Source organism: Schistocerca serialis, chromosome 5 (genome assembly GCF_023864345.2).
Source record: "Schistocerca serialis cubense isolate TAMUIC-IGC-003099 chromosome 5, iqSchSeri2.2, whole genome shotgun sequence".
In the NCBI taxonomy this organism is placed as follows: domain Eukaryota; kingdom Metazoa; phylum Arthropoda; class Insecta; order Orthoptera; family Acrididae; genus Schistocerca; species Schistocerca serialis.
Genome location: NC_064642.1, coordinates 613,782,105 through 613,795,521, shown reverse-complemented (window position 1 = coordinate 613,795,521; position 13,417 = coordinate 613,782,105). Strand labels below are relative to the sequence as shown.

The window sequence follows — 13,417 nt, the reverse complement described above, 5'->3', positions numbered from 1 at the left end:
CATACTGTCCGGTGAAGTTGTACCACAAACTGACAACTAGATCAGCTGATGATTATTTTCCTTACAAGTTCAGCAGTGTTGCTTACAAGTTAGCATGTCCAAATACATGAAGATAGTCAATTGTAACTTCCTCAGAGAAACATACCTTAAAACAGCTGTGTCGTTGGTTTTGGGGGATGAAAAAAGAATACTAGTAAAACAGGGAAATTTGCATGGATCATCAAGCCCTAAGAAATACTACGTGGTTCACCTGACCTAAAGTGGTTGACTTGAAATAAATATTCACAACTGCAGAATTTTTTATTTCCCAACAACATTTTTGAATACATCAAAGCCGTACACTGCTGTCTACGGAAAATAGTTTGCTCTGCCTTTTTCTAGTAGTGTCCCCAGGTGCCACCAGGAGACACCCATGCCTCAACACAGCTATAAATAAAACCCTTGTGATATGGCTTCCTATATTTGTGTGGCACAAGAAGGTTTAACAGTACAGGAACACTTGACGTGACCCTGCTGTGTTCTCCTTTATTATACATCAAGCACTACCCTTGTTGCAAGAAATGCTGAGAGATTCTCAGCTGCTGGTCAGTATTTAATAAACCAGAATCCATATGCTTGATGTGGATTGTTGAGTGGCACTCTTCACCCCACTGATGTGATGACTTGACTTTGAGAAAGATAAATCAGCAGAATCAAGGATCTCAGTTGTGATGTTGTTCATCTATCCTGCAAGCAATCTCAGTTCTCAAAAACAGTCCATTGGCTACACAGCATCCAGTTTGCTCTGCTGATGACCCATATTGGTGGCTTCCTTTGGGGACTGCTTCATCTGCTGTATGAAACCATACTGCGGTATGAGTAGGTCACTGGAATGAAGCTCATGGGTAGAGACCTGATTTTTATGTAATTACATTTTTTTTCTTTTACTCTTATGCATGTGAAAAGTGTAAATGTTCATGAATTATGTTGCCATGTTGATATATTTCACTTTAGCATTACATATTTATATGTATTTCACTACCAGTTTTTATGTATTTTAACTTCTTGTTGTGGTCTTCACTCCTGAGACTGGTTTGATGCAGCTCTCCATGCTACTCTATCCTGTGCAAGCTTCTTCATCTCCCAGTACCTACTATGACCTACATCCTTCTGAATCTGCTTGGTGCATTCATCTCTTGGTCTCCCTCTACGATTTTTACCCTCCACGCTGCCCTCCAATACTAAATTGGTGGTCGCTTGATGCCTCAGAACATGTCCTACCAACCGATCCCTTCTTCTAGTCAAGTTGTGCCACAAGCTTCTTTCTCCCCAATCCTACCGAGCGAGGTGGCGCAGTGGTTAGCACACTGGACTCGCATTCGGGAGGACGACGGTTCAATCCCGTCTCCAGCCATCCTGATTTAGGTTTTCCGTGATTTCCCTAAATCGTTTCAGGCAAATGCCGGGATAGTTCCTTTGAAAGGGCACGGCTGATTTCCTTCCCAATCCTTCCCTAACCCGAGCTTGCGCTCCGTCTTTAATGACCTCGTTGTCGACGGGACGTTAAACACTAACCACCACCACCATCCCCAATCCTATTCAACACCTCCTCATTAGTTATATGATCTATCCATCTAATCTACCCATCTAATCTTCAGCATTCTTCTGTAGCACCACATTTCGAAAGCTTCTATTCTCTTCTTGTCTAAACTATTTATCGTCCATGTTTCACTTCCATACATGGCTACACTCCATACAAATAGTTTCAGAAACGACTTCCTGACACTTAAATCTATACTCGATGTTAACAAATTTCTCTTCTTCAGAAACGCTTTCCTTCCCATTGCCAGTCTACATTTTATATCCTCTCTACTTCGACCATCATCAGTTACTTTGCTCCCCAAATAGCAAAACTCCTTTACTACTTTAAGTGTCTCATTTCCTAATCTAACACCCACAACATCACCCGACTTAATTCGACTACATTCCATTATCCTCGTTTTGCTTTTGTTGATGTTCATCTTTTTTATTGTAACTTAACGCTACATAAAATTATATTAATTGCTTTGATACTTTTTATCATATTTCACCACATCCTCAGTAGGCAGATCTTTTAGAAAAAAAACCTACCATAAAATTGAAGACAGGAAGTAAATTAATCATAAAAATCACATTCTAGTTAATGACTTCAATGTCTTAAAGTGCTAAGGCCGGATGGAATGTAAGAAGCTGTTGTTATGTATTTTTATGCTTGAGGCACCATGTGCACCATGTACAGACTCATGTAAGAGCCATGAGCCACCAGGGGGAGGGGAAATATTTTTGATCATAAGACTATTAAGTAATGGAAGGAAACATTCCACGTGGGAAAAATTATATATAAAAACAAAGATGAGGTGACTTACCGAACAAAAGCGCTGGCAGGTCGATAGATACACAAACAAACACAAACACACACACAAAATTCAAGCTTTCGCAACAAACTGTTGCCTCATCAGGAAAGAGGGAAGGAGAGGGGAAGACGAAAGGAAGTGGGTTTTAAGGGAGAGGGTAAGGAGTCATTCCAATCCCGGGAGCGGAAAGACTTACCTTAGGGGGAAAAAAGGACAGGTATACACTCGCACACACGCACATATCCATCCACACATACAGACACAAGCAGACATATTTAAAGACAAAGAGTTTGGGCAGAGATGTCAGTCGAGGCAGAAGTGTAGAGGCAAAGAAGTTGTTGAAAGACAGGTGAGGTATGAGTGGCGGCAACTTGAAATTAGCGGAGATTGAGGCCTGGCGGATGACGAGAAGAGAGGATATACTGAAGGGCAAGTTCCCATCTCCGGAGTTCGGATAGGTTGGTGTTGGTGGGAAGTATCCAGATAACCCGGACGGTGTAACACTGTGCCAAGATGTGCTGGCTGTGCACCAAGGCATGTTTAGCCACAGGGTGATCCTCATTACCAACAAACACTGTCTGCCTGTGTCCATTCATGCGAATGGACAGTTTGTTGCTGGTCATTCCCACATAGAATGCATCACAGTGTAGGCAGGTCAGTTGGTAAATCACGTGGGTGCTTTCACACGTGGCTCTGCCTCTGATCGTGTACACCTTCCGGGTTACAGGACTGGAGTAGGTGGTGGTGGGAGGGTGCATGGGACAGGTTTTGCATCGGGGGCGGTTACAAGGATAGGAGCCAGAGGGTAGGGAAGGTGGTTTGGGGATTTCATAGGGATGAACTAACAGGTTACGAAGGTTAGGTGGACGGCGGAAAGACACTCTTGGCGGAGTGGGGAGGATTTCATGAAGGATGGATCTCATTTCAGGGCAGGATTTGAGGAAGTCGTATCCCTGCTGGAGAGCCACATTCAGAGTCTGGTCCAGTCCCGGAAAGTATCCTGTCACAAGTGGGGCACTTTTGTGGTTCTTCTGTGGGGGATTCTGGGTTTGAGGGGACGAGGAAGTGGCTCTGGTTATTTGCTTCTGTACCAGGTCGGGAGGGTAGTTGCGACCCTCCCGACCTGGTACAGAAGCAAATAACCAGAGCCACTTCCTCGTCCCCTCAAACCCAGAATCCCCCACAGAAGAACCACAAAAGTGCCCCACTTGTGACAGGATACTTTCCGGGACTGGACCAGACTCTGAATGTGGCTCTCCAGCAGGGATACGACTTCCTCAAATCCTGCCCTGAAATGAGATCCATCCTTCATGAAATCCTCCCCACTCCGCCAAGAGTGTCTTTCCGCCGTCCACCTAACCTTCGTAACCTGTCAGTTCATCCCTATGAAATCCCCAAACCACCTTCCCTACCCTCTGGCTCCTATCCTTGTAACCGCCCCCGATGCAAAACCTGTCCCATGCACCCTCCCACCACCACCTACTCCAGTCCTGTAACCCGGAAGGTGTACACGATCAGAGGCAGAGCCACGTGTGAAAGCACCCACGTGATTTACCAACTGACCTGCCTACACTGTGATGCATTCTATGTGGGAATGACCAGCAACAAACTGTCCATTCGCATGAATGGACACAGGCAGACAGTGTTTGTTGGTAATGAGGATCACCCTGTGGCTAAACATGCCTTGGTGCACAGCCAGCACATCTTGGCACAGTGTTACACCGTCCGGGTTATCTGGATACTTCCCACCAACACCAACCTATCCGAACTCCGGAGATGGGAACTTGCCCTTCAGTATATCCTCTCTTCTCGTCATCCGCCAGGCCTCAATCTCCGCTAATTTCAAGTTGCCGCCACTCATACCTCACCTGTCTTTCAACAACTTCTTTGCCTCTACACATCTGCCTCGACTGACATCTCTGCCCAAACTCTTTGTCTTTAAATATGTCTGCTTGTGTCTGTATGTGTGGATGGATATGTGCGTGTGTGCGAGTGTATACCTGTCCTTTTTTCCCCCTAAGGTAAGTCTTTCCGCTCCCGGGATTGGAATGACTCCTTACCCTCTCCCTTAAAACCCACTTCCTTTCGTCTTCCCCTCTCCTTCCCTCTTTCCTGATGAGGCAACAGTTTGTTGCGAAAGCTTGAATTTTGTGTGTGTGTTTGTGTTTGTTTGTGTATCTATCGACCTGCCAGCGCTTTTGTTCGGTAAGTCACCTCATCTTTGTTTTTATAGACTATTAAGTAAGACATATAGTGCGAGAAGCAACAAAGGTTGCTGGCTGTAAGTGCTCAGTAGCTCCTCAAGTTAAAAGCAGTTAAGTAAAGGAGGTCAGTTGGCAAGATAGATGGTGCTGTTGTGTTTAGCCCAAAATCTCTACAGAGAGCATGCTGATAAGAATGCTATGGTCAACTTGCTATGGTTTACTTTTTTTTTGATGAATGATAATGAATAGTTTTACAAAGGGATATTTATACTTTGGAGTGATCATTTATTAAACATCAAAGTTGGGTTGGCGTATAATTTTAAGGGTGCTTTGTACAACCTGGAATGGAGTATTATCTCTCCCCATTTACCTGTCTTTATCTTGGGAAACCAGAAGAAAGTAAGAAGTCAGTATGACCTTTGAAGTTCAGAGGTACTGTACATACACCAGGTGATCAAAAAGCCAGTATAAATTTGAAAACTGAATAAATCATGGAATAATGTAGATAGAGAGGTAAAAATTGACACACATGCTTGGAATGACATGGGGTTTTATTAGAACCAAAAAAATACAAAAGTTCAAAAAATGTCCGACAGATGGCGCTTCATCTCATCAGGATAGCAATAATTAGCATAGCAAAGTAAGACAAAGCAAAGACGATGTTCTTTACAGGAAATGCTCAATATGTCCACCATCATTCCTCAACAATATCTGTAGTTGAGGAATAATGTTGTGAACAGCACTGTAAAGCATGTCCGGAGTTATGGTGAGGCATTGGCGTTGGATGTTGTCTTTCAGCATCCCTAGAGATGTCAGTCGACCACGATACACTTGCGACTTCAGGTAACCCCAAAGCCAGTAATTGCACAGACTGAGGTCTGGGGTCCTGGGAGGCCAAGCATGACGAAAGTGGCGGCTGAGCACATGATCATCACCAAATGACGCGTGCAAGAGATCTTTCATTCGTCTAGCAATAAGGGGTGGGTCTAATAAAACCCCATGTCATTCCAAGCATGTGTGTCAATTTTTACCTCTCTATCGACGTTATTGGGTGGTTTATTAAGTTTTCAAATTTATACTGACTTTTTGATCGCCCGGTATATTAGGACATATACATGTAGCCCCTCAACCAAAGAGAAAGGGAAGGAGTAAACCCTCAAAATACTATTGACTTAAACAAGACAGATAAAAATAATCCGAAAAGAGTTTGCTGTATAAAACTGACAAGACAAATAAGTTAAAACTGACAAGACAAATAAGTTGATAGCTGGATTAGTTTTAAGAATACTTCTTTATCAAAATATGATTGAACATGAGTTAATGAATTACAAAAATAGGTAAAAGAGTCCATACGAGTTAATAAGCAAATTTATCGATAATGAACACAAAAATTCAAAGATAAATAAATTGAACTTGTTATGTTAGCAATTTATACTTCATTCTATGCTTAAAAACCTAATAGTTGTGAAAGGCAAAAGCATGTCTTGAACTTCTACTTCCACTATTACAACAAAATAACAGCTGAAAACAACAGAAAACCTCCAGTAAATAGAGAGGAATTGTCCCTTCAAACTCTGCACAGAAGTCTGTTCAAGAAATCAGAGTTTGGAAAATATCTGATATGCAACACATGGATGCTCATCGTGCCATGTTGCCACAAGACACATGAGGAGATCGAAGCCGGGAGTCAGTCATTATAAAATAGTCAACAATATTCCTTGTTTCTACACTCTTTTGCCAGTTTTTATTGTGTAAGAACTATTAGATCTAATAAATCATGTATCAAGAAATAAACTGTACCTGGTGACTAATTAGTTGTCTCTATTTATTTTCCTTTAGAAACAGCTGGAAAAGGAAGTGAAGGACATCAACTTAACCATTAATAAAAGAATACAACAAAAGTCTGCTGTTGAAACAGATATATTTGAACTAGAATCGGAGATGAGTAAATATAAAGCATTGCTGAAGAACATTGTAAGTTATGAACAAGTACATATAATCTGTTTAATATATTTTACATGCAGTTTCTGTTCCTTTTTCTTTCATTGTTGAATTAGTATTACAGTTGATCAGTAAACATGGTGCTAAATGTGCTTGTTGCCATTGAAGAAACAATACTGCATAACTGATTTTTATAATTTTTTGGATTTTATTTCGTTGACATACTTGATTCATTGCACCTGCTGTTATTACAGTGAAAGGTGTTTTTGAGCATAGCAGTCAAAACTAAATGATAGAGTATTGCCTTTTAAAATGTCTCTTGTCTTTTCCAAATTTTTGTAACTGACTACCATGTATTATCCATCAAGTTGAACTTGTTCTCCTTCCTTTTTTATTTCTCCAATTGTTGCAGCATCACTTTGTAAATCTTTCAATAGTAAAATAGTAACCTTTTCAATAGTAAAACCTTTTCAATAGTAAATATTAATAATGATTGGTAGTGTCTTTTTATCTTCTGACTTTTACTGAATAAAATGCTTCTGTTTCCAAATTGTGATGAACTTTTGTTACATGTTTGTGGGTACAAACATCTGGTATGAGAAGTAGCTAAACTCATAGGAACGAGTAGTTTTACATGTATTCTTTTTTCTTTCTTAACATTGATATCTTTATCATCCCTGGTTTTACTTTGAAGTGCACCACTCTTTGAGTTCTCCTTGGCGCTCCATATGGCATTGGTAGCCCCTTGTAGCTTCTGCTGTGACAGGGGATTCTGGTGTTGAACTTCATCCACTAGAAGTTGTCCTAAGAGTACCTCAGAGCAATAATAAAACTACAAAACAAATATTTGCAATATTAAAAGGACGCATTGCTACTCATTGTATACAGGAGGCATTGAGTGGCAGACATGCACATTGAAAAAAGGTTTCTGGATATTATTTAGCTATTGGACTAAGTCCTTCATCAGATGTAGAGTATAAAATACACACAAGTGTAACTCACACACTCATAGCTAAGGCTGTAGTGCCTGTAGATGCAGTCGTCATGTGGGTGTGAGCTATGCATATGTGAATGTGTGTGTGTGTGTGTGTGTGTGTGTGTGTGTGTGTGTGTGTGTGTGTGTGTGTTTTGTGCCTCCTTCTGCTGGCAGAAGAGGTTAAGGGGGAGGAAAAGGCTTGACAGAAAAGGCTGGTGAGGTTTAGGGAAAGGGGTAGAGTGTCTTTCCTTCTCATCCTGTCCGGTAAGTGTCCTGTGGCCGGGGTTCTGGGCAACTTTTCCAAACTGTACCCCTTTTTCTAAACTTTACCAATCCGTTTCATTCACCCCTTTTCCTTCCCCTTCAACTCCTCTGGCTGAAGAAAGAGCCACTGGCTCCGAAAGCTTGCCCAATTACAATCGTTGTTTGTGTATGTGTTCTGCCGCTGCTTGGTGAGTAGATTTTTTTATCCATCCAATTGAAGGACTTAGTCTGGTAGCTGAATAATATGTACTAGTGTTTTTCATTGAGTTGGTCTCCCACTCAATGCCTCCTCAATGTGGTGAGTAGCAATCTGTCCTTTTCAGATTCATGTTATTCCTTCTCAGATTTTCCAGTGTTTGAAAACCAACATACGGACACATATAGAATATTATCTACATATAAATAATAGTTTTAAATATTAAAGTTATAACAAAATTAGTTGTACTAATCCGTGCTCATTTATAAATGATGAGAGTACAAAAATTTTCACAGCTCTAATGCTAATGAGAAAATTCTTGAACTTAATTCATCTGAGTTTTGCACCCCCTCACATGCCAGCCCATATAAATGAGTAAGTGTGTTTCTATTTTCTAAGTCATCTACATCAAATATCATGTATCATAAGTAGAATCCTTCCTTTTTAATTATACAACAAATATTAATTGTGTTTACTTTTGCTTCTCATTAATTAATTGTTAAACCACTCAAAACATCCTTACCATTCCTGGTTTCTTTTTGAAAGCAATTCTGTTGTGAATTATGTGATATAAATGTATACATATAGTGTAACTTGATAGATAGAAAAAATCTACTCACCAAGTGGCAGCAGGAGAACAAATGCTTTTGGAGCCAGTGCCTCCTTATGCTGGCAGAAGAGTTTAAGGGGGAGGAAGAGGGTTGAAAGAAAAGGGCTGGTGAGGTTTAGGAAAAGGAGTAGTGTGTCTTATCATTCTGTCTGGTGAGTCTCCTCTGACTGGGGTTCTGGGCAAGATGTCCAGGTTTGGGCTTTTTCCTTAATAAAATTCCTGTGTGTATTAAAAACATAGAGCAACAGGTCAGTGAATATTGTGATAAACAACTCTTAGAACGCTGTGGCACCAATAGTGGATCATTAAACACACAAGCTTGTAGTGCTGATTATTTGCAGACCACCAAAATGAAGTACACTCCTGGAAATTGAAATAAGAACACCGTGAATTCATTGTCCCAGGAAGGGGAAACTTTATTGACACATTCCTGGGGTCAGATACATCACATGATCACACTGACAGAACCACAGGCACATAGACGCAGGCAACAGAGCATGCACAATGTCGGCACTAGTACAGTGTATATCCACCTTTCGCAGCAATGCAGGCTGCTATTCTCCCATGGAGACGATCGTAGAGATGCTGGATGTAGTCCTGTGGAACGGCTTGCCACGCCATTTCCACCTGGCACCTCAGTTGGACCAGCGTTCGTGCTGGATGTGCAGACCGCGTGAGACGACGCTTCATCCAGTCCCAAACATGCTCAATGGGGGACAGATCTGGAGATCTTGCTGGCAGGGTAGTTGACTTACACCTTCTAGAGCACGTTGGGTGGCACGGGATACATGCGGACGTGCATTGTCCTGTTGGAACAGCAAGTTCCCTTGCCGGTCTAGGAATGGTAGAACGATGGGTTCGATGACGGTTTGGATGTACCGTGCACTATTCAGTGTCCCCTCGACGATCACCAGTGGTGTACGGCCAGTGTAGGAGATCGCTCCCCACACCATGATGCCGGGTGTTGGCCCTGTGTGCCTCGGTCGTATGCAGTCCTGATTGTGGCGCTCACCTGCACGGCGCCAAACACGCATACGACCATCATTGGCACCAAGGCAGAAGCGACTCTCATCGCTGAAGACGACACGTCTCCATTCGTCCCTCCATTCACGCCTGTCGCGACACCACTGGAGGCGGGCTGCACGATGTTGGGGCGTGAGCGGAAGACGGCCTAACGGTGTGCGGGACCGTAGCCCAGCTTCATGGAGACGGTTGCGAATGGTCCTCGCCGATACCCCAGGAGCAACAGTGTCCCTAATTTGCTGGGAAGTGGCGGTGCGGTCCCCTAAGGCACTGCGTAGGATCCTACGGTCTTGGCGTGCATCCGTGCGTCGTTGCGGTCCGGTCCGAGGTCGACGGGCACGTGCACCTTCCGCCGACCACTGGCGACAACATCGATGTACTGTGGAGACCTCACGCCCCACGTGTTGAGCAATTCGGCGGTACGTCCACCCGGCCTCCCGCATGCCCACTATACGCCCTCGCTCAAAGTCCGTCAACTGCACATACGGTTCACGTCCACGCTGTCGCGGCATGCTACCAGTGTTAAAGACTGCGATGGATCTCTGTATGCCACGGCAAACTGGCTGACACAGACGGCGGCGGTGCACAAATGCTGCACAGCTAGCGCCATTCGACGGCCAACACCGCGGTTCCTGGTGTGTCCGCTGTGCCGTGCGTGTGATCATTGCTTGTACAGCCCTCTCGCAGTGTCCGGAGCAAGTATGGTGGGTCTGACACACCGGTGTCAATGTGTTCTTTTTTCCATTTCCAGGAGTGTATTTTAAGCTGCTGACAGCAGCTAGAAGCAGTTTTAATAAATTTATGCAGACTTAACTGGAAAAGCATTGTTAATGGAGACTTTCACATAGAATTTCTGTCAGATTGTACTGACAGAGGGCATGTGATATTGTTAATGTCCAGGTTTGGGGTTTTTCCTTAGTAAAATTCCTGTGAGTATTAAAAAACATAGAGAAACAGCTGTTGGTAATTTTTTCCCTTAGAACCAACACTTGATATGATTTATCTGTAAAACAAATAGTCAGTGGTTTATCTTTACATGATGGTCAAATTTTAACAATAAAATTTACTGACCAGCTAGGTACAGATCATAGAAGAAAAGTGTTGTGTTGAAGTATCATAAACAATGACTCGATCACAGTGTTTAGAGAAAAATTACTGGAAGAACATTAGGGAGAAATTAATAATGCAGAATGTGTTGATGGAAAAATTTAACTCTTTTTCTTAACCATATTCATACACAACTTTGAATCTTGTTTTCCACCAAGACAAATAAGGTCCAGATTGCACAGAAGCAAGGATATGGGTTGGATAACTCCTGGGATTAAAGCACTTTGTGCCAGGAAGAGAGCCCTACATAATACAGAGAACAAACAGTAGTAAAGATTCCATTACCACCAGTATTGTCAACATCCTCCATCTTTATCATTAAAAAAGCAAAACTCATGTATTGCACTCAAAAGCGAAACACTCTTAAGGTGAAAACTATATAGAACACTAAGGTGAAAACTATATAGAACATTATTAAATAAGAAACAAACAAAACTATTTATCCAGATGAAACTGAGTCCCCATAAAATAACTGTGGCATAAAAGGTGACACTATCAAATCACTGGCCACCAAATTCTATGATTACTTCCTTACGGAGCCTGCAAACACCACATAGAGTAATGAACAAACAAATATAGATGCATTAGACTTACTTGTTGTGAGACTGCAAAGCATTGCCAACAGACATTACTCTGACAGCTCCAGGTTGGAATAACAACAATATAAGGAATTTGATAGATTGCTTCTTACCATAAAGATGACCCATTGAATTGCAGACAGGCACAATGGAAAGACTGTTACAAATAAAACTATTGGCCAAAGCCTTCCTCAGCAAAGAAAACATATACACCTTCACACAAGTATGCACACCTCACGCTGACTTGGCTGCTACCACTGGCAGCTCTGACCAGATTGGAGGCCAAGTGTGCATGAGGTGTGCTTGCTTGTGTGAATGTGTGTGAGGAAGACATTACACTGAGCTGACTCAGGTTGTGGGGTAGCAATATGCTAATATACAGGTGACAGTAGTATCCCATACACAAGAAATAAGAGAGCATTTGATTGGCAGAGATGTTATTTGTATTCAGGTGATTCATGTGAAAAGATTCTGGCATGATTATGGCAGCATGACGGGAATTAACTTATTTTTAATGCACAATGGCAGTTGGAGCTACATGCATGGAACATTCAGTTTCGCAAATTGTCAGGGAATTCAATATTCCAAGATCCACCGTGTCAAGAGTGTTCTGAGAACACAAATTTCAGGCATTACCTCTCACCATGGGCAACACAGTGGCCAACGGCCTTCACTTCACGACTGGGAGCAGCAGTGTTTGCGTAGAGTTGTCAGTACTAACAGACAAGTAACACTGCATAAAATAACCACAGAAATCAATTTGGGATGTACAATGGATGTATCCATTAGGACAGCGTGGCAAAATTTGGTGTTACAGACTGTGGCAGCAAACGATCCATACAAGTGCCTTTGCTGACAGCACAGCATTGCCTGCAGTGCTTCTGGGCTCATCACCACCTCGCTGGGACCCTAGATGATTGGAAAACTGTGGCCTGGTCAGATGAGTCCCAATTTCATGTGGTAAGAGCTGGTGGTAGGGTTTGAGTAAGGCGCAGACCTGACCAAGCCATGGACACATGTTGTCAACAAGGCGCTGTGCAAGCTGGTGGTGGTCTGATAACGGTGTGGGTTGTGTGTAATGGATTGGGTCCTCTGGTCCAACTGAATCAATCATTGACTGGAAGTGGTTATATCAGCTACTTGGAGACCATTTGCAGCCATTCATGGATTTCATGATCCCAAACAATAATGGAATTTATGTGGATGACAGCGCGCCATGTCACTGGGCCACAGTTGTTCTTGATTGGTTTGGAGAATATTCTGGGCAGTTTGTGCGAATGGTATGGCCATCCAGATTGCCTGATGTAAATCCCATCAAATATTTATGGGACATAATCGAGAGGTCAGTTCGTGTACAAAATCCTGCACCTGCAACACTTTTGCAATTATTGGTGGCTGTCAAGGCAATGCGGCTCAATATTTCTGGAGAGGACTTCCAACAACTTGTTGAGTACATGCCATGTCGAACTGCTGCACTACACTGGGCAAAAGGAGGTACAACACGATATTTGGAGGCATCCCATCACTTTTGTTACCTCGGAGAAAATAAAAAATACAAACTGTAAGAAGATTACAGAATTCATCGGTAACGATTCTGTTGGCTATGATGCTGTTTCTAGTAGAATATTAAACTCTTTTGCTGACTTGCTAAGATTGTTCTCAGGCTATCTTTGTGATCAGTCAGTGACTCGGAGCATATATTCTGACAGACTTATGGACTTAAGTGTTGTGTAGTAATTCCCATCTACAAATTTGGATATACCGTATTTACTCGAATCTAAGCTGCACTCGAATCTAAGCTGAAACTGAAAAATAAGACTCGAAAGCAAGGAAAAAAAAATTTCCCAAATCTAAGCCGCACCTGAAATTTGAGACTCGAAATTCAAGGGGAGAGAAAAGTTTTAGACCGCACCTCCAAATCGAAACAAAGTTGGTCCATTGTAACATGAGACACAATTTAGGTCAAATGGATGAAGATACAGGTACAGTAGTTTGGTTCGAGTCGTAAGCTTAACTGTTAAGGTTTACCAAGTAGCCATTGCTATGTGTCAGGTGCTCCATCCGTATTTGTATGGGTACCCTTCCTTTTTCACGTGCTTCGTCTGGTGTGATTCGATTGCTTATTTTGCTTTGATCTGATAAGTGT

At 42.4% G+C, this 13,417-nt stretch overlaps 1 protein-coding gene across 1 annotated transcript in view; it reads left to right on the top strand.

Moving 5' to 3' along the window:
* The window catches only part of LOC126482135 (structural maintenance of chromosomes protein 1A-like), a 297,330-nt gene that overhangs the window by 41,093 nt on the left and 242,820 nt on the right, over positions 1-13,417 (top strand). The window contains exon 5 of the mRNA XM_050106111.1: positions 6,416-6,550. Coding sequence (XP_049962068.1) covers positions 6,416-6,550 — 135 coding nt within the window. The remainder of the gene's footprint in view (positions 1-6,415; positions 6,551-13,417) is intronic.